Here is a 26,487-nt window from a genome sequence, read left to right as displayed (position 1 = left end):
TTGTTGTTGAAAATGTGCAGTAAACACCTACGGTCTTTATCTATCTCCCCATGCATCGTGACGATGATGAACAGTGACACGTTTGTATGTCATCGAATGTCACCGTCACCAAGACTGCTCTATCCACTGCTGGATGAAGGACCTCCCCAAACCTCCTGCTGCCTTGCCCCACGTTTTGGGCCATCACCCCATCGCTAAATCTCGTCCACCACCACCAGGGGCCATCACTCCTTCCACAGTACTCACTCAACTATATATGCTCTTATATCTCAATTCAATAAGAGCATTATCTGCCACGTAAGTTATATTCTCTAATCCACGCCGCACCTCTCTTCACGTGTGCGTACGCATCGATTATACTCTTTGGTTTTTTCGGTAAAGTCACGTAGGTAAAATGATTAAAATAAATTAAAGACGTTTCGGGCGCAACACAAGTGTCCTTAAATTTTGATTTAAAGCTTTCGTGACTGCAGGGATTCATATTCTTGGTTCTGTCGGTAAAGTCACGTAGAAGGGAAATAATAAAATAATATAAACATAAAACAATAAAAATTCTCACGACGTTTCGACTGCAACACAAGCAATCGTCATCAGGTGTGAAATCCACAGCAAGAAAATTAGAAAAAAGTGCTGTGGATTTCACACCTGATGATGATTGCTTGTGTTGCAGTCGAAACGTCGTGAGAATTTTCATTGTTTTATATTATTTTATTATTTCCCTTCTACGTGACTTTACCGAAAGAACCAAGAATACAAGGGTCCTTTCTTAATTTTTTAGCTTTCGTGACTGCAGGAGCTATTCTTTGGTTCTTTCGGTTAAGTCACGTCTAAAGATTTTATCTTTAGACGTGACTTAACCGAAAGAACCAAAGAACAAGGGTCCTTCTTCAGGTGCAGTCACGAAAACTTCAAATCTACGCTTCGATTGTCTGACGCTTATTGTGACATCGCAAAGGCCGTGGGAGGGATGATGACAATTGGCGTGGCGAAGGCGTTCATCTAGCAGTGGATAGGTCGTGGCTGATGATGGAAGTGTGAGCTGCTGTATTTGTGGCACAAAAAGGGGCTTTTGGTCTCTCAAATCCACTGCGTTCTCGAATACTCTACGTGTACGCGAAATTGAGAGGCAAAATAACACCCTAATCTATTTTCACGGAACACGATGTCCTCTTCCGTATTGGGAAGAACCTTGCAACTTGCAATGCTCCGGAAGTTATATTCCAGAAGACTTCTACTGGAAGAATGTTTTGTTGTTGTTGTACTTGTTTGTAACGTGCTGAACCCGCCTCTGCTAGACATCTCTTAAAAAATATCTTCATTCTCTTTGGTTCTTTCGGTAAAAAATAAGCTTTCCCACCTGATGACGGACGCTTGTGTTGCGCCCGAAACGTCGTGATTTATTTTATTTTATACTTACGTGACTTTACCTGCAGTCACGAAAGCTGCAAATCGATAGCTTCATGGTTCTTCGGATTTCTCCGGGATAAATGTTCTGATAATTTCATTCAGTTATACAGGTTGGTCTAGATGTCTTGTGACATTCGATTAATTGACCCCTAACATGCTGGTCCTTTTGCATACTTAAATCTGTTTTAAATAAACCTTAAAACATTCAGTTTTAGAGCATTAAAGGGGGGTCACAAGACATCGTTTAGATTATTTTGCTGCTTTAAATTTCCACAAGCCACTTTATTGAGCTATCATTTGTGGCCAGGTCGCTTCTGAAAAATAAACTAATGGCTCAGTGGGACTTACCTAGCAAAATAAAGTTTAGTATTAGTATATACAGTAATTTTTTTAAAGTGATTTGTTCACCTTGCCTATAATTTGCACTCCTATCGTGTTTTTGTATTTGTTGTAACGGTCTGACATGCCCCCAACTAGAGAACTGTGAAAAAGAGCTTCATAGATCATCGGATTCCTCCAGGATAAATACATATTCTTATTCAATTATAGTGGTCCAAATGTCCTGTGACCTCCAATTAATTAACCCCTAGTATCTTCTTAGGTTTTTTTTCGGTAAAGTCACGTAGGTAAAACATCAAAATGAATGAAAATAAAATAAAATAAAAAATCACGACGTTTCGGAGGCAACACAAGTCTCCGTCATCAGGTGGGACCGTCACAGCCAGATTAGCTGCATCAAGTGAGGCAATGATTCAAGATGTAATCCCTTAAAAGCGAGTTGAGGGGGGGAGGAGAGGGAGGGGGGAGCTCATCAGACTATGGTAGCCAATGAATGGAACGTATCGGGAGGGAGGGGGGGCGAGGCCAAAAGGGTGGGCGACGGCGTGCAAGCGATTGTGCGCAAGCGGCTAATTACTGCACACGCCAACACAATGGAGCGATTATGCGCAAGCGGCCAACTGCCGCACACGCCAACACAATGGGCAGAGAGGGGGAGGGAAGCTCTAATACACATGATAGACAAAAGAACGAAAATGCCCATGTTAATACCAATGCTGGCTGAACAATGAAGAGAGTACTGTTAATTGCCTCACTTGATGCAGCTAATCTGGCTGTGACGGTCCCACCTGATGACGGAGACTTGTGTTGCCTCAGAAACGTCGTGATTTTTGATTTTATTTTATTTTATTTTCATTCATTTTGATGTTTTACCTACGTGACTTTACCGAAAAAACCTAAGAAGATGATTCCTTGCAGTCACGAAAGCTTCAAATCTAGAATTAACCCCTAGTATGTTTTTTTTCCCTTTGCATATTATCATTTCAGTTTTAAACAAGCCTGACTTAAAATATAAAGTTTTAGAGAATTCAATGGGGAGGGGGGGGGGTGTCACAAGACATCTGGACCACCCTGTACATTGCTCTGGATTTCCACATTAGCCACTTCGTTGAGCTATCAATTGTGGCCAGGCTGTTTCTCAACTTTCTGACCTGCCCCTAACTGGTCATCTTTAAAACAAAGAGCTTTATAGCTCATCGGATTCCTCCAGGATAAAAGTCTTATTCAATTGTACAGTGGTCCAGATGTCTTGTGACCTCCAACTAATTGACCCTTAACATGTTTTTTCCTTTGCATAGTATAATTTCTGTTTTAAACAAACCTTACTTTAAAACGTATATGGCGTTTTTGGATAATTAAAATAGGGGGGGTCACAAGACATAAAACTAAATCTAATATTCTGTTTAACACACAGGCTATTTATTATCCATAATAGAGTTTTGGAGTTAGATTGCGTAAATATAAATTTGTCGTCAAACCTGCTACCACCCGACAGAGCAAATTAATAAGGTTTGTCACGTCGACAGAATATGCCAATTCGTTACAAGTTTAGCATACCGGTGTGTTAGAGAGTAAATCCACAACATTTACAATTGGAGTATGACGTTTCGCCAGTTATTACAACGGAACGGTACGCGAGGGGGGGGGGCAACACCACGCCCGACCGCCTTTGTCTCCCCAGTGGCGATGTTTACACACCGCACTGGGTACTCATTATTAATTTATTTTATTAGGTATGAGTTGACCTAGGGGAGGCCAATGACCGGTTCAGATCATAATCGTCAACGGTGGTGATGGCTGTGAGCGAGAATCGAACCCGGGTGGCCGGGTTCGTAGCGCAGGGTCGCGCTGACCGCTACGCCACCCCCACCCACCACCACCACCATTCCTGAAGACTGACAACGAACGGCGCACCCCCCACCACCACTTCCGGAAGTATAAAAACGAACGCCGCCCCCCCACCACCCATCACCACCAACCCCACCCACCATCACCACCCCCTATCCACCATCACCACCCCCCCATCCACCATCACCCCCCACCATCACCACCCACCATCACCACACCCCACCCACCCATCACCCCCTCCATCCACCACCCCCCACCATCACCACACCCTCCACCCCCCCACCCTCCCTCACCACCCACCCACCATCACCAACCCCCCACCATCACTACCACCCACACCCATCACCACCCACCACCCCCCCCACCACCATCACCACCCCCACTTCCGGAAGTCTATAAACGAACGACGCCCCTCCCCCACCACCACCACTTCCGCAAGATTACGCAACACCCCCCACACCCCCTCGGTGACGTCACGCGCGTTCGCCATCTTAGCGTCTTTGTTGAGAGCGAGCAGAAGGGACGAGGCGGTCGAGACGGAGGAGGAGGAGGACATCATCGTCGTGGACACGGAGGGCACCATCGAGGAGAAGCAGCAGCAGCAGAAGAGGCGACTACTTCCTCGCTTCCACATCAAATAAAGAAGAACACGTCAACTATAGCCATGCCTCCGTCGTCGATGAGAATCGCCGTCGTGTGCTCTAGTAACCAGAATAGGAGTATGGAAGCTCATAGTGTGTTGAGGTAATGGCCAATGTTGCGATGGGGGGTGATTCACTGTTATTTTTTTAAAGCTGTTAACGCGACGGAAAATTAAGTGTGGTGTTCCACACGAGTTTTTCTTTTATTGAGTTGTGTTGCGGGCTGTCGTGTACGAGGTTTTGACGTTTTAATAATCGTGAACGCGTTATGGCGCAGGATTGTTTCTTTCAATGGCTGCTGTTGCTGCTGCTGTAACGTGTCGTCGTTTAAGTAGTTGGTGAAGTCTTCTTGGTTCTTTCGGTAAATTCACGTAGAAGGGAAGTAATACAATAATAAAAACTAAAATAAAACAAATACTAAATAAAATGAAAAATAAATAAAAAAATAAAATGTTTTTCTTATTATTTCCCTTCTACGTGACTTTGCCGAAATAACCAAGAAGATGAATCCCTGTAGTCACGAAAGCTTTGAATCGAAATTTAGTTGGTGAAGCTTCAAGGCCGTTTACGACAGCCCCATGAACAACACGACGATGCGTGGTTTCTGTACGACTGAGATTGTGTAACTTGTGGTTGCTTTCTTGATCTTAAATATTCAACGAATCCCCCCCCCCCTCATTTAACAATAGATATGCTGTATATATTTAATAGAGAACATACGTTTTGAGAGAGGGGAGAAAAATACTTGCAGCCAAGTGTTTAATGAGTCGTACGTTTAGTCAAATGTGAAATCGGAGGCTGGGGTGGTAAGCCCTGGGAATTAATGTACGTAACACAGTTTTTAAATAATGGTGTGAAGTTTTATTGTAATACAGTACCCGTTTAGTGGTTGTCTGTTAATTGGTAATTGTGTGCTAAAGGGTGACGTTAAAGGGTATAAAGTAGCGTATGTATTGGGCCCCTTAACACGAAACCCATAGGCGAGATTGTTAACTACACTGCTCAGCTTTGGTGGAAAACGCCCTCGAATTGCTGTAACATTGCAAGGGGCTTCCCAGCAGTTGATATAACTACGAATTTACAGCGGTGAGATGATTGAGTTGGAATCTACTTTTATATTTAAAGAGCGCCTAACTATAACCTACAATGACCATTCCACAATAGGCTTTTAACCACGTTAACCATTAGTTAACAGTCACCCTTGGAAATCGCTTTCATTGATAACTAACCATAAACGTCACCATTATTACCATCAACTGGACATGTCCAACGGAAATCTAAATAGTTATTTTCACCACTGATCTAATTATCGCCATCATTTGCCACACTATCCCTTCTGGGCCTCGAAGGTAAGTCACTAGTGCCTGCCTGGTTTGGTAGAATACACACAATGTCTCTTAAACAACAATGAAGATTGGTATGGGAACATCTGCGGTGTTTTAATGACTGTAAATCACCATGCAGGTGTAATTAAACACGATCTAAGTAACGGATTGTTTCAAGCAGTGTTAGGCAAGCAGATAGAAAGTATACAGTTCTGCAAAGTCATGCAATCACACTACAGTTTGGTATCTAATGGATAAATGCGACCGCATCTCAAGACACGTACATAGGTATTTTCATTTAGGCACCCTGACCAGAGGAATTGTGGAACATCTTAAGCCTGGACCTGAATTAGGAGCAAGTAGCCAAAGGCATGTTTCGGAGGGGTCATTTCGGGCCGTGGCAACAGTGTATCGGTGTTAACTGTCGTAATGACATGGCCTATAAACTTATGAAAAAGATTGGCATTGCGCTTAATGCTTATTAGCGAGTTTCAGATGAAGGCGAGTGGTGAGTAGTTTTAAATATCTGGTGAGTGGTGAGACTACATTGTGAGTTGAGTAGTTTAAATGTCTGGGAAGTAAGGTGAGTTAAGTGCAGTTCAAGCGAGTACGCTTATCGGGTGAGTTAATAGGTTTTTTTACGGCATGGCCGACTGGAATATTCGACATGAGTTAAACTGCACATTACTCTTTTTATACTCCTAGTTATTGTGGGTAACCAGTGAATCACTGGATAGCATTACTGTATAGTTGCCCGTAAAGTGCATAATACCCATTCTTAAACTATGCCACTGCAATTTGGTGATTTTCTAGTTTAGTTTGGCCATGTTTGGTTTCCTCCAGTGATTTGTCATAATGTAACACTGCTGCATCACGATAAAGCAGTGTAAATTGGAAAATACTTTTAACAACTAGAGGTTATAACAAACTTCTGGGCGGAACCAGACTCAATTTTCAGTCATGTCCTAAGCAGCGTCTCTTAAACATTACATTAAAAAGGTTCTCTGTCGTTAATAAGGGATGGTTTTTACATTAGTTGCAGATTAAATTCTGCTTTGGGAGACAAACATGCTTCGTCCAGTTTAAGCATGCACGTTAAACGTAATGCAAGTCACTTGAGGTGACACTTGTTAAATTGGACATTTCCTCCCAAATCAAGATAATTTGATCTTCGGATTATGAATATTAATCTTAGACTAGTTACCAAATATTATCTCTGCGCAGCACCATATGCCAAACACTCATCAATGTCTGCACAAAATAAGTGGGAACACTTCCAACTGCGTTCCATGGACCCTATTCATTGGTGTGGGTTGACCACGCCACGTCTCGCTTTTTGGAAGTGTTTTAAGACTAAGCAGCGTAGTTTGGACATTAGTCAGGTGGTGTACACGTGGTCTGGACGCTTGTTTGTCATGCCCTTTTATACGCTCGCATTTCCTAGTAGTTTATAAACCGGTTATTTGACCAACTTTTAATGAGTAATACAATTATAAGTACAATCGTCTATATAGTACAAAGTAAACAATACGTTTTCCAACTGTTCACCTATAAAATACCGAGAATGCCCATATGCTGATTACATAATTTTTGTGGTGAAAGGAAACATTTAATTAAACCATTAACTAATAAACTACGATTACGTTTTTAGTAATGGGACAGCAAACCTTTGCATGGTATTGCAACCATATTCCATAAAAGTGGTTGTGATTTAAGGGTTTTATTTTGAATTGTGTAGGCAGGCCAATGTGTCATCTTATTTTAACCAACTTAATCCTATAAACTTGAAGTGATCTGTTTGTGCTTTCTAAAGTTTGATAATTATGGGTGCTATTTCACATCAAGCGTTTGGATTAGAAATGAACTAAATTGCAAGTGCCAATTTTCTGATGCAAGTTATTTACCATTTTGCCTACATTTTCAACATGCATTCATGAAGGCATCTTTACCAAACTATTAAACTGGACTCCAGATAACCACAAAAAACAGTTCTCTGCCTGGCTGCATGCCAAATAAAAAAGTACAACTGCCACTTTTTACATTACCAAATAAGTAGGTGTAGATTTGTTTAGGTTAATTTGGAACAATGTTGAGCGTTCTATTTATAAAGAAGTGGGCGTAAAGTTTGTTACTTTAATTCAATAATGTCCTGTAAAGAATAGCCGTCTTGAAGGGAATCAAAATTGCAACATTTGTCCTAAAGGGAAGCCAATATAACTTGTCTTTCAACACATGCCTAGCTAGGCATGTGATCACAATGGTTTTAAGTTTCAAGCGTCATTGGGCATGACAGCGCTTGTAAAGACTTTGGAGATGACGCAATTTTTATAACTGCCTAAAGCGTCAGACCAGACTTGTTTGCTGCTTTAAAAATAAAGTATAAGACACCATAGAGAATTATGGACTGTTCAGTTATGGACATTTGGTAAATTACCTTACTATATATTTTACCATCGTAGAAATATTCTGCACACGGGAAGTAGCAACTCCCCCATGAGATAAATCGGCAAGTACGCTGTCATTTTCAGATTGCTAATATAATCCGTAATTGGAAGCTTCCAATTTTGTCATCTCCAAGAAAAATGTAAATTCTTTAATACAGAAGCAGTTCACTTCCAGATAACTTGTGGTTTGATGGTTGTTGCCCTCCTAAGTTAAGGGGAGTCGGTCCTGTTTAGATTAGGTAACTTTCAGAACCTTGCATTTGAATAGATATAAACATCAAATTCACTGCTAATAATCAGCTTTAGAAACATATAACGAATTCACCCTTCGTCTATTGATGAAGTACATTTGTGCGTTCATAATGACAATGCGTCGGTGACGTTTGACTTGTAAATGTGAAGAATATACACCGGCATATATACAGTACTGTATTGACAATGACCTGCGCAAGTAAGACGTTAATCTGGCGCCCCCTGCTGGAAAAGCTTAAAATGACATGACCGCAATGTTCACGAAACACGATCGCAAGCCGTTGGTGTATGCGCAAGAACATGTTATGTTAATGGTCAGATATGGATAGGCAGGCTGATGCCCTGTAACTTTTATTTAAATAGTATATATAAAGAAGAGTTGATTTTTTTGTAGGCGTTTTTAATCTTGTTAATGGAATGTGAGACATTTTTTTTACATTCCACAAACTGGTGGAAAGGTAATTCCCTCAGCGTGGAATTACCAAAATGTACTTGCATGAATCATTTGCCTGGGAAGATGGATACGTTTTTATAATTACCCAATTTTAAAAACACAGGAAAAGAACAGGAATAGATAATTATCCGCTCCCAAATAATAGGGACTTTCAACATAAAACAAATTCCACCACTAAGCACAAGTCTGTATTGATATATACACACATTACATGTACTGATTGGTGCTTTCATTGTTGTTCACCCCCCCCCCCGACCCCCTTGTGCCGCCACAGTAAGAAAGGTTTCTATGTGCGTTCGTTTGGGACGGGGACGCACGTGAAACTGCCCGGGCCTGCTCCGGACAAGCCCAATGTGTACGACTTTAAAACAACCTACGAGCAAATGTACAGCGACCTGGTGATGAAGGACAAAGAACTGTATCCCGTCCCTGCTCACGGGCCCACAGGACCAATGCTCCCCCAACAAAACCACTGCCCCTGAGTGTGCATTTACTTTCTCTTAATTGTTAACTGTGCTTGTATGTGTGTGTTTTATGTACTTTACCACCTGTGGGTGCATTTGTTTTTAGATTTGTGGCAGTTTGCACAAAGGTAAGATGCCCGGTTTTATTTTTGTTCTTTTTTTTACTTTGAATTAATACCCCTCTATCCTTTATTACCTCAGTCGGTCAATAAAAGTGAACTTTTGAAAAAACAACTTTTTGCTTTTATGTAGCTATTAGTATTGGAAGAGCCAGGGAGTTGGTAACAGCAAAGGAGATCACGTGGAGGCTTGACATGGGTTTTTAGATGAGGGGGGGTGGGGGGTGATAGGATTACATTAGGGTATGGTCCCACAGGCCATTACAATTTTGGGCAGCATATTGACTACTAAAATGTTAATGGCAGCATTCGTCGTAGCGAGTTGTATAGCTTAGGATTTTTAATATTTGGAATAGGTATAGAGGGTTGAAGGTTAATTTTATCACCCTTTAAGTTTCATGGTGCTAATATTTAACGTAGGCAGAACATGCACACAGGATGAAGCAGCAGTTTAGGAATTTTATGGGGTCCTGATAGTTTCTCAGATGAGGCAGTTTCCCCTTAAAATTTTGCACCGAGTTGTTTGAAAATAGAATTACAAGCACTTGCATTTCAGCGGCAACCTACAAGCCTGGTGGCTGATGCACGTCTGAAGATTGGTTCAGACTCCAGAGCAGCGAATGAAGAAGAACCCTTCAAAGTAAGTTTTACTGTCCCTGGAAAGCTCCCTTCGGGGTGGAGACACTTTCACTGAGATGCCTGTCTACATGTACAACTAAGTTTATGTCATCTAGTAGACTATCGTAGGTACTGGCCCTTCATCTGTCTAACTATTAAAGCTTCAACATTGTAGCTTAAATTGGGTGCTCCATTTTACTGGTGTGGATATATGAAGACAAACCTCAGCACAGACAAGCCACCAACATTGAGCAGTGAATACTGAAGGCTGGATGTAAAATATGTTGGCAGTTACCAAATTGTGAAGAAGCTAAATTAACGGTAGCTTTGGCCACTTTAATAGCATTTTTCAATCAAACTAATAATTACTGTGATCGGGTTTGATCTCTGCACTGCTAGATGAAGATCCAGCCCCAAGTGGTCACCTTTCATTGTGGTTTCATGATTAAATAATCCATCTTGCTTTCGGACACGAGATCCATCTTTGATGGTGCGTGCATCTTCCGTGTTCCCTTGTTTGGCTGCCACTTTTAGTCGACCACCCATTTCATAATTGTCCTGCCCAAGGCCACTTTTCTTTCAATTTGACATCTCAAATTTGTGTTCTGTCAAGCTTGTAATTTGTTACTTTTGGAAGGTTCAGCTTTTTTTCTAAGTGTTCAATGTTCCTGATCCATATTTTATAGCAGGTAGTATACACTGATTTAAAACTTTATCAGTTTGGCACATTGGTCTGTTTAAATTATCAAGTCAGTTTTAATCTCGGTTTGCCTTGAACTGCCCTAGCTCTACAGCAGCGATAGCCAATACGTTGACTGAGATCCACAGTTCAATCGCAAAATATTCGTGGATTTCAGGATAAATTCAAATACAAGCGTACAACAATATTTTTCCAGTAGATGGCGCTAGTTCTTTGTCTATTGGATATCAGGGTTACATCGGGATTGGGTAATTATAGCTTTCTGTTGGATCGCAGAGCCTGTTGAGATCCACCAGAATAGACCACAGTGCTTGGTGCATTATCCACCGTTGCTGCAAATGGCCAAGGTTCGTCCCTCCAACATCTTAAATTGTTTTAGCACTTGTTACTCATTTTGCTGATTTATCAACAGTTGCCACTTTTATGAAGTCCTCCAGTAATTTACGACACGTTCTATTTGGTTTTACGAATCTGAGATGGAGCTACACTCAATTTTCATGAAGAAACTACACAGTATGACAAGAAGACATGCTTTCAAGAAAGTTATGCAGTTATAGAAGTTTTCCAATTTTTTTTCAGCAATACATAAATGTAGATATGACAGCACTTAACATCACACAAGTTGTGATTTTTTTTAAGTGCTCAAATTATTAAGGCCAATCAACCGCGCCAAATAATTTACATGTATTCCACCTAATTCCCAACATTTAATCCATTTAATTGGGTTTACCAGTTTGATTTATATCACTAATATGCCAACCTTGGTAGCCTGCCAATTGCACCAAATTTTTCAACGCAAGTTTGGTCAGTCGGAAGCCTTTTTTTATAACGATAGACAACACCATATTGCCCAATTCGTGTAGTTTTTAACATTGGTGCAAGTCATTACAAACCCTATTGGTTAATTTCAATAGATCTTTGCAAAAGACCACGCAACCTGCGAATTATAGGACCCCATGATACACGTTGATATTGTTAGCCAGCTTAATGTCAATAATTTTAATACTAAAACTTGCTATGTGTGTTAACATACAAAGAGTGTATGCAATTGTACAAGGAAAGCATGGCTATCAGTAGCCAGTTACCAGCAAGTTTTGAGGCTGAAACTATTTAATGGCTGAATTGGTGTTTCCTTTTGTATATGGAATATGCCACACTAATGTAGCTGTTAAGGTGTATTTTCATTATAAGCACTGCCAAGAATAAAATATTACTTGCGTGACTCGCCCCAGGACATAAACAATTGCGTCCTTATTGTAAAAAAAAACCCCGCAGCCTTTAATAAATAGGTCTTAGCAGTTTTATAATGTGTATTTGGAAACATTGAAATTAAACATTTGTCCCACTTTATGGAATGTAGTTTAGTACCTGATTTCATGGGTTTAAGAACATAAACCTTGTGGTTCACCAAATGCCCCATACTTAGGGACCAAAACATTACGATGTGCCTTTGAAAACCAGTGGGCTCCGCATGGGTCCCTGTCCTCTCAAGCTTAAAAAGTAATTCAACCAATATCACTACCAGCACCTTCACAATCATTGCCACGCATCTTTACAACAACCAAGAGACCAAAGACCATCCCCTCGCCATACTGACTGGCAAGGCCTGTCGGTGAGCACCTATTGAGGCAAGCACGGCGCGCGGGTGAGTGTCGTCCACGCCACAGCCGGCCACCTTTGTATCTTCAATGGCAAAGGTTTCACACGTGGCACCAGACACTTGTTTAAGGTGGAGTTAAGCTCGAGGAGGCCCAGCGTTTTTGATATCACTCTCCACTCGTGTTACCCATGACCCGAGAATCAAACTGGGTTCGTAGCGCAATGCGCTAACCAAGGAACAACCCTTCCCGCAACAACCGCCGTAATCCAATGCACCATCAACACCAATGCCGTGAGGTGTTATCCTTCATGGGCCTCCTTGGCTGCTTTACGTGGGCCCCAGAGTGACTTGTCACCACCCTGTCTCAACAATTGTTCCCTCACCCCTGCATGATTTAGGTCATACCGTGTAGGTAGCTGGAATACTTTGAACGAGGGTGATAGTGCAATGTACAAGGATATCAAATTGATCAATTTAATTCGTGTGTGCTGTGGTTTTAAGTGAATCCTCATGGGACATGCAGGAAAAAAATTGACTCGGTGCATCTAGGACCCATATTTAAGTAACATTGTACATTATTACACTTTTGCAGTGTAATAGTGGTACCCTGATTTATATTTTAAAACAATGGACATTTACACTGCTTTAAAAGGAAGGAAAGCGTAATTGATGTGTTTTGGGCAATGTCTGTGCATGACACAAAAGGCAATTATCCAAATTATTGCCCATCACATCCTTCCAAGGCAGTTCTATTATTTTCGTTTTTGTTGTGTGCTTGTGCACCACTGCCAATGCAGTATAGATACATACTTTAATTTTGATATACATTGATCATCTCGCATTTAACTTTTAGTAAAGTACATATTTTTAAAATATATATAAAGATGCAGTAACCACATCGTTAATGTAGAATGTACCTCCAACTGGCGGATGAGTCAAGCAAGGGGATGCTATCGCAAAGGTTGCTCGTTATGACCCTGGAATATATTTCCTGACAATCGCATCAGAAAAATAAGGGTAAATGGTGAGGTTAACCATCTCAGATTTTTTTTGCTAATGACGGTCCTAACCGATGGAAATGAACCATTGGTTAAAGTTGAGGAATTCAACAAAGACTGCAAAGTGCCACTGAAGATAACTGAGCAACAGGTCGTACACAGGTTGCAATGAACAATGGAAAAGAATCTGCAGGGATGCAACTAGCAAAACGGTATGCAAATGTAAGGAAGTTGAAAGGTTCATACCAAAATTATTTGCATTGATCATGAGCAAATTGCAGTGCTTTTGTAAATAATTGATAATGAAAAGAAAACGATGTTGCTATAGAAAAAAGTTAATTTGGCACATTACCTGACATGACGTGCATTGGAAACATGGACTCTGGCCCAACGTAGCATGAATTCTACAAACTGCAAAGGAGTGTAGAGAAATGCACACTGGGTTTTGCGCTGAGAAAGGAAAGCATGAATCGGAACAAACAAATCGGAGACTTCTTCACTGTTGGGGGCAAGTGGGCTTGTGCAGGACACATTACTAAAAGGGATTATAGCTGATGGACAAGATTTGGAATGACCAAAGAAGGAAACCCACTCGAGCGGATGACTGCGGTGGAGACGGCGGCGAGATGGGCTTGTACGCAGGAGCCCGATGGATTGTGGCGTCCCAGGGTGACCGTTGAGCGATGGCGACCACGTGGGGAGGACTTCATACAGCAGTGGGTAGATATGGCTGATGGTGCACAACTCAAGCTAATTTGGCACGCTTACCTATTGGCTTATGCAACATTAACAAAACCAACTTGCATTTAAATGTCTCCCACGTTACATTCGGGTAATAATTTGTTCTTGAGGGTCAAAAAATTTGGTAAGTAGGGCTGAAATTTTTTCACTGGGTCGTTATTTTCATTTGAACAATGATTTATTGGGCAGAGTATAGTACAGGGAAACCTCGTTAGTCCTATTGCATATTCCAAAAATATATTTAGGTCACGAACATGTTTTTGCCCTCTACAGGCATTGTCTAACGTTTTTCCAATTGTTACATTTTTTATCTGCCATTTTCTCTCCATGTTCTACTTAACGTTGGATGAGGGTGGTGTGGCATGGGAGACAGGAGATGTGTGGTGGGTGATGTGTTGGGTGAGAGAATGAAAATGTGTGGAGTTGGGTGGGAGATGTATTGGAGTGAGAGACTGGATGTGGGTGGAGTCAGGTGGGAGATGTATGGAGTGAGAGGCATGGTGCAAGAAAGGAAGAAATGGGCTCAGTGGGAGATGTGTGGAGTGGGGAAAGGAGACTTGCAATGCAAGATGTATGGAGTGAGAAAAGCACAAAGCGTGGAGATGTGTGGAGTGGGAGAAGTAGATCCAGCACAGACACGGGAGTGAGAGAAGCGTTGGAGACATGCAGCATCAGTGAGGGTGAAAGTAATAACGAGACCATCTGAAATACACATCCGATTAGCATGGTTGGCAACGTACAGTGCAAAACGTTCAACATGCTCCTGGCAGGAAATTGCATTCCCTGATCCAATGTTTTCCCAGATCGAACCTTGAGTTTTCATGCCCCCTAAAGAACGTTCAGCTGATGGTTTCTCTGTAAAATTCACATTACGATAGCATTAACAAAATTTTAAACAATGTGTAACCTGAATTCCAGTAATCATTGGTTTAGAATTGTGTAGAAAGGCAAACAAAGCCATGGGAGGGCTGATTACATTCAATTTTATTGAAAATGAGCAACATTTTATTATATACCCTTTTCTGATTCGGACTTATATTTGTCAATTTTTAATTAAACTTTGTCTGAGAAGCTGTATCGGCTCAATTGGTGATATAATAGAGCATTTAAATAGGCTTTGGAAAGGAACATTACACATAATACATTGCTTGCAGAGGCTCCACGACTGGAGTATGTTGATAATTTTGCTCCAAATGTGAAATTAAACTCCAGGATATGAAGCTTAACATGAACACAGTTTGGCCAAAGAAAAATAAAGAAATGCAATTCGCTCATCTGCATTCTGTCTGCATGGTGAAGACCAGCCTTTTTTAACATCAGAAATGTCTGGAGTTAACCTTTTGGTTAACTTTGAACATCTTATCAACTTCATTAGAATATTGCATTCTTTGAGGCATAGGATCCTGCACCACTTGTGTGGACCAGCTTGGGAACGCCTGCTTTGAATACTCGCTTCCTTCCCGTCAACTTGCCAAGACAATGAACTGCAATACAAAATCAACGCCCTCCAACTTGGTCTTGAGAAAAGTTCTAAGTTGGTCACCGCTTACAATTCAAAGCCGGTTTGAAGTGGTCCAGCAAATGCCCTTTCCATACAGTATTTGCATGCAAAGTTATAAACCTTAAAACATTTCATGCTGCAAACGGTAAGCAATTCTGGGACCACACAAGCACTATTTATGGACTATTGAGAGTTTGACGAAACCAAAAATGTAAACGAGCTTGGGGTAGAAATGTTAACACAGCTTTCTGGCGGAAAGTAGAGAAAGCCAACTGCACAAGTCCTGAGGTGAGGTTGATGTGACGAGCTTGCAAATGGGGGTTTCAGCTGAATCGGCTCCATTTGTGTTAATGCGTTTGACAATTTGATGGCAGCTTATTTCCAAAGTTAGTCTTGAAGCTTTAGTGTTAACGTGACATTTTATTGCATAGTCAGGTTTTTTTTAGTGTTTGTGGATACAATTTATGTAACATTTACTTAAGTTGATGTGAGAAAAGAGAATTTATTATTAAATATTTCCTCCATTTGAGCATGCAGACATACACGTGTCGGCTGAATGAATAATGTTAAACTAAAACAAGAAAGAATGCACAATGCATTAATAATGCACATGGCAGCTGTTAATTAAAGTAACCGTTTAATGTGTGCAGGTTTGACATGTAGACCAATTTGGCCTTTTAAGCATTGCCATGTGAATGTGGGATACATATGTATGTTGCCCTTCTGCACAGTTTGTAGCCAACGGTGCTCATTGGAGGTGCCTCCAGCAGTGGACAGTCCTTGAGACACCCTCAATTGTGGTGTCTCCATGGAGATTTGTTCATGGGATAGCATCGAACATTTAACGCATGTCCAGGCTCTAACGTACATTTCTGGGGCCCCTCCCAATACTCGGTGCAACAGATCGTTTAATTGGCAGCTATAAATTAATCAGCCCAAGCCATCTAATAAATATACATATTCACTTTTTCAAAGTTTGACTGCATCGGTTCACAACTAAACACCAGATTGCATGTGGCATATTGGTATGCTTGACTTTAACCATACTATAAGAAATCTGAACGTAGTAATTCACAACATTTTTAAAGAGCAGAGGAAAAACCTTGATCGTTTGCCCCAATATGTTACAAATAGGGAAATTAGTGTGAAAGTGACTTGTGCAACACTAGGCAAGGCAGTTCCTTTTGAAGAGGGGCCGCATCAGTAGGTGCCAAAGAAAAATAAATTGATGACATTGGGCAATTTTTTTTATTACTATTGATTACCCAGGAAAGCCCCACTGAGGCGACTACTTTTGTTTCGGAGGGTCCTGCCAAGTTTTTGCAGTAAGGGAACATTGTAAGTACTTGTATGTGTAATCCCAACAGAGTAATCTGCAGGTCATTTTAGTATTGGTATGTTTGTCCAATACCATTTGTATCCCATGTGTTTTTTTGCTGTGGGAGAAAAAAACTGGAGAATCCAGAGAGGGGTTGAACACATGCAGAAGAGAAAAAGGATAGAGAAACTCCAGACAGAAAGGCACCCACATCGGGAATAGACTCCAGCACCTTGCCGTGAGATACGTTATCACTGCATCGCCCTGCCGTCCGAATATAAAAACACGGACATCAGCTGCATGACCTCTGAGTCACACAACAACCTTAACTCGTTATGCGTCGATTGCATTTTAAACTACCCACTATCAGAATATTTATCCTGGAGGAATCGGTTGAGCTGTGAAGCTTTTTTTCACATGTCCAGTAGGGGGCGGGTCTGCAAGTTAGAACAATCAATACAATTGTATTGATACAAATAGTCAAATTTGATAAACATGCCCAAAATATCTGTTCCATCTTGTGCTGTAGGATCTTTTGAGTATTAGCTCTGCGTGGTGTTCTGTTGGTATTCCGGTTTCCTCCAATTTGTAAAACACTCTTTAGAGACGTGTTCCAAACATATCCCAGTTCACAGCTCGGCTGAAAAAGTCTTGAGACTCGGTTACTCTCCTGAATAAATAAATCCCATTGCAGGACTCATTTTCACACGACGGGTGTACACGTGTGTGATCACTGGTCACCTGTGCAGTTGCCATGCTAATTACAAATAGCATTGCATCATGTGCAGAAATGGTCCCATTCACTGAAACACTTGCTTATGGCCACATCACTACACACCAAAAGAGTGGGTTCTAAAAATGAGACGTCTTACTGGACATCTGTGAAAAATAGCTTCATAAGCTCATTGAATTGCTCCAGGATAAAGATTGTAAAATTGAAAGATTCTAAAAGGTTAGGAAAGTCTCATGGCTCACACAGGTAACCCGATGCACCTTTCACTAAGGACTAAAACGCCTTAGTTAAGTGCACTTGCTGTGCTTTTGTGCAAATCCCCAGGGCTATTTGGGCAGCAGGGTTTGGTCAATTCGTGATTTCGTTTTTTTATTTGAGGTTTCCACAGCCTGGAATTTAATATAAATCTGATTAATTGTGAAATACAACGAGGCAATAGTGGGGTGCAGTTGCATAAAGTGATAGCAGTCTACTCGTTTGATGTTACTACTTTATTCCTATACGGGAAAGGTATTGGGTGAGTGGCAGTGTTGAAAGATCGTTCATTGACAATTCAACATACACAAAAATCGCTATATACTATGTGATACGTTAACAATGGTTTCCTCTTTGCTCCATAACTTTACTGATTTAAGCAACCAATTTAATTAGTCCGCAAATGGTCTATTTGAAAGAAATCTCAGATAAATTTAGCGTATATTATTTTCTCACGACTTGAGTATGTAAAATTTTGTTCTAGAATTTGAACCAAACATTGCAAATTAAAAATCTGTGCCAGTATCAGAAGTGTTTTATATAATATTGTTATTTAAGGGTTAAGTAAAGTTGGGCTGAATGACAATTTGCATATATAGTACCAGCAATAGTAGGCAGTAGCTTGTACCGGGAATACTGAGAAATAGTAGGGAGTAGCTTGTATCAGCAATAGTGTAGTGTGTTAAAAAAATACACCGACACGCAACAAGTCACCTGCTTACATTTTATTCACCTGTTCGTGCGCCAGTTATCGGCACTCCTATAAATATCTGTACGGTCACAAATGCTTAACTTCTCCCCGTTATCCTGCACCTCACTTATCCTGCACTCAGCAGCTCTGCTCTCAGCGTCTCCACACACAGCAACTCTACACACAGCGTCTCCACACACAGCGTCTCCACACACAGCATTTCCACACACAGCGTCTCCACACACAGCGTCTCCACACACAGCATCTCCACACACAGCGTCTCCACACACAGCATTTCCACACACAGCGTCTCCACACACAGCGTCTCCACACACAGCGTCTCCACACACAGCATTTCCACACACAGCGTCTCCCCACACAGCGTCTCCACACACAGCGTCTCCACACACAGCGTCTCCACACAGCATTTCCACACACAGCGTCTCCACACAGCAGCGTTCTCACACACAGCGTCTCCGCACACAGCATCTCCGCACACAGCGTCTCCACACACAGCGTCTCCACACACAGCGTCTCCACACACAGCGTCTCCACACACAGCGTCTCCACACACAGCGTCTCCACACACAGCGTCTCCACACACAGCGTCTCCACATACAGCGTCTCCACACACAGCATCTCCACACACAGCGTCTCCACACACAGCGTCTCCACACACAGCATCTCCACACACAGCGTCTCCACACAGCAGCGTCTCCACATACAGCGTCTCCACACACAGCGTCTCCACACACAGCATCTCCGCACACGGCGTCTCCGCACACGGCGTCTCCGCACACGGCGTCTCCGCACACGGCGTCTCCGCACACGGCGTCTCCGCACACGGCGTCTCCGCACACGGCGTCTCCGCACACGGCGTCTCCGCACACGGCGTCTCCGCACACGGCGTCTCCACACACAGCGTCTCACACAGCGTGTCCACACACAGCGTCTCCACACACAGCGTCTCTCAGCGTCTCCACACACAGCGTCTCACACACAGCGTCTCACACACAGCGTCTCACACAGCGTCTCCACACAGCAGCGTCTCCGCACACAGCATCTCCGCACACAGCGTCTCCGCACAGCAGCGTCTCCGCACACAGCGTCTCGCACACAGCGTCTCGCACACAGCGTCTCCGCACACAGCGTCTCCGCACACAGCGTCTCCGCACACAGCGTCTCCCCACACAGCGTCTCCGCACACAGCGTCTCCGCACACAGCGTCTCCGCACACAGCGTCTCCGCACACAGCGTCTCACACACAGCGTCTCCGCACACAGCGTCTCCGCACACAGCGTCTCCACACACAGCGTCTCACACACAGCGTCTCACACACAGCGTCTCGCACACAGCGTCTCCGCACAGCAGCGTCTCCGCACACAGCGTCTCGCACACAGCGTCTCCGCACACAGCGTCTCCGCACACAGCGTCTCCCCACACAGCATCTCCACACAGCAGCGTCTCCACATACAGCGTCTCCACACACAGCATCTCCACACACAGCGTCTCTGCACACGGCGTCTCTGCACACGGCGTCTCCGCACACGGCGTCTCCGCAAACACGGCGTCTCCGCACACGGCGTCTCCGCACACGGCGTCTCCACACACGGCGTCTCCACACACAGCGTCTCACACAGCGTGTCCACACACAGCGTCTCCACACACAGCGTCTCTCAGCGTCTCCACACACAGCGTCTCACACACAGCGTCTCCACACAGCAGCGTCTCCACACAGCAGCGTCTCCGCACACAGCATCTCCGCACACAGCGTCTCGCACACAGCGTCTCGCACACAGCGTCTCACACACAGCGTCTCCACGCACAGCGTCTCCGCACACAGCGTCTCCGCACACAGCGTCTCCCCACACAGCGTCTCCGCACACAGCGTCTCACACACAGCGTCTCGCACACAGCGTCTCCGCACACAGCGTCTCCGCACACAGCGTCTCACACACAGCGTCTCACACACAGCGTCTCGCACACAGCGTCTCCGCACAGCAGCGTCTCCGCACACAGCGTCTCCACGCACAGCGTCTCCGAACACAGCGTCTCCCCACACAGCGTCTCCGCACACAGCGTCTCCGCACACAGCGTCTCCGCACACAGCGTCTCCGCACACAGCGTCTCGCACACAGCGTCTCGCACACAGCGTCTCGCACACAGCGTCTCGCACACAGCGTCTCGCACACAGCGTCTCCGCACACAGCGTCTCCGCACACAGCGTCTCCGCACACAGCGTCTCCGCACACAGCGACTCCGCACACAGCGTCTCCGCACACAGCGTCTCCGCACACAGCGACTCCGCACACAGCGTCTCCGCACACAGCGTCTCCGCACACAGCGTCTCCGCACACAGCGACTCCGCACACAGCGTCTCCGCACACAGCGTCTCCGCACACAGCGACTCCGCACACAGCGTCTCCGCACACAGCGTCTCCGCTCACAGCGACTCTGCACACAGCGACTTCGCATCTCCACCGCTGCCCTCACCTACGCTCCCACAGACCCGCTCACCCGTCTGTCCCGGGCGGGTGGTTCAGCCAACACCCTCCCGGCGTCGGCGTGAGGGTTGAGGTCCCGTTGACGGCTGGAGCGGCAGCGGCGAGATGTCTTCACTCTTGGTTCCTGGCAACAACAACTCCCCTCGCTCACACACACTTCCGCTTATATCCCCCTGCGTATCCCGAGTCCTCACATGCTTCTACTTAAGCTGCTGCCAGGCTTAGTGCCAGTTGTCCCATTAATCTCTCATCATCACCCCCCCCATCTCCTAGGCGCCAACCTCCGGTCACAGCTTGGCACCTGTTTGCCCTCGGTTGCACCCGCTTAACTGTCCGCACCGCGTATTTCTCTCTACAATAGTAACTTGTACCAGCAATAGACAGTAGCTTGTACCAGCAATAGTAGTTGGGTTGTAGTTTGTACCAGCAATAGGGAGTAGCTTGTACCAGCAATAGGGAGGAGCTTGTACCAGAAATAGTAAGAGAGCCGCTTGCACCCGCAATAGTAGACAGCTTGTACCATACAGAGTAGGGAGTAGCTTGTACCAGTAATAGGCAATAGCTTGTTCCAGCAAGAGGCAGTGGCTTGTGACAGTATTACTGTCGTTAGATGGCGCTGTGCCCTCAATGAGACCAGTAAATCCCAATGGTGATCATCATCCAAGTCAGCACATTTCCCAACTCGCTGGCACAAACCCATAACATGGGTTTGAAAGATGTTTCCGTATACGATTTAATCTTGAGAAAACCCCCTACTCGTCAAGTTCCGATACACTGAAATGTATTTAACGTGCATTGACTAAAATTACACAACATTTGTATTTTAGAGGCGTGTCGTACTGGCTCGGGGGGAGATTTCACAATGGTGACGCATTTAATTTCACTTTTACAGTCATACGTTTGGCTGGTAGTATCGTGGCAATATACCTTCGAGTCAGTTTTAGACTGCATATTTGAGCAACATTTGAACTTTACGAAATTATTACACTTATATCGGTCAGTTTGATATAGTTTAGTCGTATCTTTTAGATTTTTCATGTTCGCTAAAGGTGTGTGTAAAATAAAAGCAAAAAAATATATAAGCTTAACAATATAGGTTTTTGTAACCATTGTGGTTAGTAACAGAATTTTTGGGACGGGCAATATTCTGACACGTTTGGTGCCTTATTCTAGTGAGACGGCCTGTGGCCACCTTATTCTATCCTGCAGAAGGCTTCACAGCGTTTCGTGCAACCCCCCCCCACTGACTTGTATGTAGGGTGTATCGGCATATATGCCTACAAAAGAAATGTATTTTCTGGGGGAGGGTGGTGGTGGCAGTGAATCATTTTTTTGGGGAGGGGGTGGACAATTTTTGTAAACCTGTTGGATCAACATTTTACCCCCACATCTGGATGGTGGGGGGGGTTCACTTTCTATAACTTGTTGATTCAGGCTTTCTGAAAAACTCAAATAATTTAGTTGATGGACAAACGGAACGCCGGGCTTTTATAATATACCAACTTCTTTTTATTCCATCTATTTTGGTTTTGAGGAATATGATACTGTATTTACATTTAGGGACAATGCATTCTTGTGCAATCGTAATAGTTTTTTCCCCCGAATGATTGTATCTATGTATGAATGGATGCGTGCATTTAAATTCAGGGTCAAGGTTGGGCCTTGCACAATTTGAGGCCTTTGAGGTACACCCTTGAATAGGTGGCATTTTTGTACGCATTGCTCCCAATACCAAACAGCCGCTTCCTTAACCAGAGGCACCACAGATACACGCAGAATGGCATCCTGCACATGCTGGAGAGGAACAGGCGGCTCAAGCCTCGGCCCGAACGCTTCCAGTCGTGCCGCGAGCACTTCGACATCGTCCTCACCTGCGAGGAGCGCGTATACGACCAGGTGTTGGAAGGTGAGCGACAGTCAACAGGGCGGTTATCACTTTTTAAAAAGTAGACTTCATCGGGGACTGGCAAATGCTTTTTTTGCATTTCACAGTTTGTCTACCATACGTCAAAAGTGTAGATTATATTTGTCCCCACATTTTACCTGCAATTTTCTTTATAAAACGGTTCTTAACTGGCATTCTTATAAATATTTATTAAACGGAAGACGGTTAAGACATTCTCCAAAAGCCATAGACTGGTGGAAATGTTCATCTATCGTGGCAATGTTCATCTAGATCAATGGCCATAAGTCCTACATAGGTCATCAATACTGCATGCCAACAGTGGTTGTCCTGTAGACAAGACTTGTCTCGGCCATGGGAATATGGAATTTCCCCTACTGAGCAATAAGGCACGCGATGCTCTGAGCACAGTTTCATCTTCTGGTGACCTCGGATGCCATAGCTTTGAAGCCCACTGATATTTCGATTTAAAGCTTTTGTGACTGCAGGGATTCATATTATTGGTTCTTTCGGTAAAGTCACGTAGAAGGGAAATAATAAAAAATAAAACAATAAAATTCTCACGACGTTTCGGCCACAACTCAAGCAGCCGTCCTCAGGTATTCTAAAGTTGAATTGCCAATGCTGCCGCCTGCTTTTAATGGCAATTGTAAAAAAATTGCTAAAGAAATGTATCCACATAGTTGAGGAATAATTCTACATCACTCCAACATAATTTACAGAATTTGTCAGTTCAATGAAGCGTAAAGTATTCTTCATGAATAAACTAAAATGGTAATCAAACTCTTTTTCTAAGAATATGAATGTTAACGTGCACTTGAGGAATGGGGTGCAGGACAGGTATAACGCATGTCCTGTGGTTTTTAAAATATTTCATAATGTTAAAAAAAAATACTGAAATATTGACCAGGCCTTACAAAAGAGGATGGTTTTATTCCATGTCTAATTAATGATGCCTCTTGATTCCCCCTCCACCCCAATTACCCCCCATCAGATCTGAACTCAAGGGAACAGGAGACTTTGCAGCCTGTGCACGTCATCAACGTGGACATTCAGGACAACCACGAGGATGCGACACTGGGTGCCTTCCTGCTCCTTGAGATGTGCCAGTGTGTGAGTGCACGCACAACGCACGGGGCCGGTTCACCAATCACTGCACCCGCAAAGCCAGTGACTAAAACCGCCCAGAATGTGCCCATTTTCATCAGACAGTAGAGATCTCAGCAGAGGTGCAGCCTGGAGGATAGTGCTTGGATGGGTGACCGCCATGCACACACAAGATGTCATAAGGGCTTGTAGTGGAGGGCCGCCGAAACCAGCAAAATAAATTGTTGTACTGTACTTCTATGCTTCCCCGCCTTCACAAACCTGCTCTGATCAGCGTGGTGAAATATCCCCACAACCCAGCGTGGAGAGGCCCTCATCCAGCAGCAGAGTGACAAAAGGCAGTTCAAAGATCCCCCGTATAGCCTTAACAGACTGTAGGGGCAAGTGCTGTTAGCGAGCACCTATGAAGGCTGGAAAGGTACACAAATGAGGGGGTGGGTGGCCAGCACCACGCCCGACCGCCTTTGTCTCCCCAGTGGCGATGTTTACACACCGCACCAGGTACTCATTTAAGGCTGAGTCGACCTAGGAGAGGCCCAGGACCGGTTCAGATAATCGTCACTGGTGTTAGCCGTGAGCGGGAATCGAACCCGGGTTGCCGGGTTTATAGCGCAGCGCGCTAACCGCTACACTACCGCTCCCCATAAAGGCAGTACGTGTACATGTTGACACGCAAAGGGCATTTAGGAAAAAGCAAAAGGTGAACAATGAAAAGGGGTCTTGGCCAATCACGGTTGGCCTGGTCATGCAAAGTTACGGTGACAATTTGACTTCTTCAGAAGTGGCGTCTGCGCGATCGTTGTTCTCAAACTTTTCGAACGGCGCTTACACCTGCGCACTTTATTTATCCGCAGATCAAGCTCACGGATGACGTGGACAATGACATCGATGAGCTCTTGCAAGATTTTGAGGACAAGTGTGGAAAGCCCCTTCTCCACACGGTGTGCTTCTACTGAGAGGGTTGTTGACGCATGCAACACTTGGGACTCCGGAAAACACTGTGTACAAGCAGCCATGCATTTTTGTCAACCAGTGCATATGTTTGATATGTATTTCATTTATGTATAAATTTGTAAATAGGAGATATGTATGCTGATTTTCTGCGATTGTCATAAAATGAAATGTAAAACAAAAAAGCAAGAAAAGCCATTGCACCATAAACAGTTATCTTCGAGTAGAGTTTACTTGAATTTACAAAAAATTTACAGCAATAGCTTGGAATTTGCCGGCACAATATTTTTTTTTACGCCGTTTGATTTGAACCGACTTAAAGAATTTCTATTAAAAAAATGAGGTTTTTGGTTCCCGAGCAAGCGGGTACTTAAAGTTCACGGTGGGAAGTTGCGCATCATTCTTGTGTTAGATGGGCAGGGATGTGGGGGGGTGGGGAACACGTGGACGTGACGTGTCAAAGGCTTTGTGTCGATCTCCATCGCGCATCTTAAATTGTGTAAATGCAGAGCTTGCCCGTTGAGGCGCGTGCGAAAATCTCAACTCCGTTCTATAAATCTTTGGAGAGCACTCGTGAAAAAAATGTTGGACAGGTGCAGATATTTAAAGATTTACGGCGTGGTGTTGGCTACCTAACAACGCAGCCTTATTTTTGTCGCCTTTCACCTAAAGTTCTTTGACAAAAAGCTACATATACAGGCATAATCAAAATAATTGGGCATGACTTCTACGTTAATGCTCGGGCAGACATTTGCTTCGCGTTTAACACCTTGAAAATGTTCCACAAGCCAAACAGGTGCACGGTGTGTGCTGTGGTTTAAATTGGCCCCATGGGCAACGTGACATCTGGCTTGATTAAATGTACAAAACAAATATATGACGAATATCATGTCAATAACCGATGTGTTCATAGTTGCATTTTTGCTTCTTTAAATGGCCAAATATTTGAGCAAAACATGGTGAAGTTGAATTTGGTTAGTTTACAGTTATCCAGTACATGTGTTTTTTGGGCAATTGGATCATTTGTTCATGGAGAATAATTTATGCTATTTGGAATCTTAACCTGAACACCACAGGTGAGAGAGCAGAATATACTGTTTTGCTGCATTACACCCTGCATTTTGTCTTTATTTATACAAGCCCACAATAATGCTAAAAGCTCATTTCCTTAATATATTTTTAACAATTTATGGCGTGACATTGTATTTAAAATAAATGCACACTTGAATATGCAATGATATTGTTCGTGTGTTTTTTTGCACATTCATTCTATGAGTTTCTATTTGTAGATACATGTGTAGTTGTGTATAGTTTGTCCTTCCCCGCACCTCCGATTATTTGGGGACATGCACATCACAGATCCCAGCGTAGATAGTGCTGTCCTCAAGAAGCTCCTGGCTGGCCATCGAATAAAGACGATCACTTCATCGCGCGCTTTCAGATGCGCTTCTGCAACCATCTGGAACGCTCTTCCCTCCGATATTAGGAAGTCACTGAAGCTATGCACTTCTAAATCATCTAGATTGAAAGCTCATTTCTTTAGAACTTCTTTTCGTGCTCAGTTTGTTGTCCTT

At 43.6% G+C, this 26,487-nt stretch overlaps 1 protein-coding gene across 1 annotated transcript; it reads left to right on the top strand.

Annotated features, from left to right (window-relative positions):
• The first annotated feature begins 4,061 nt into the window (after window positions 1-4,061).
• Window positions 4,062-26,148, top strand: LOC144728340 (RNA polymerase II subunit A C-terminal domain phosphatase SSU72-like). Its single transcript, XM_078607700.1, has 5 exons — window positions 4,062-4,338; window positions 8,985-9,128; window positions 22,719-22,858; window positions 23,850-23,968; window positions 24,817-26,148. Exons 1-5 carry the CDS (start codon window positions 4,259-4,261, stop codon window positions 24,916-24,918), a joined length of 585 nt encoding a protein of 194 aa, XP_078463826.1. The 5' UTR covers window positions 4,062-4,258; the 3' UTR covers window positions 24,919-26,148.
• The last annotated feature ends 339 nt before the right edge of the window (window positions 26,149-26,487 follow it).

The sequence above is a fragment of the Lampetra planeri genome, chromosome 28 (assembly GCF_965212315.1).
Source record: "Lampetra planeri chromosome 28, kcLamPlan1.2.h2, whole genome shotgun sequence".
Lineage (NCBI taxonomy): Eukaryota > Metazoa > Chordata > Hyperoartia > Petromyzontiformes > Petromyzontidae > Lampetra > Lampetra planeri.
This window is presented reverse-complemented; position numbering and strand designations above follow the sequence as displayed.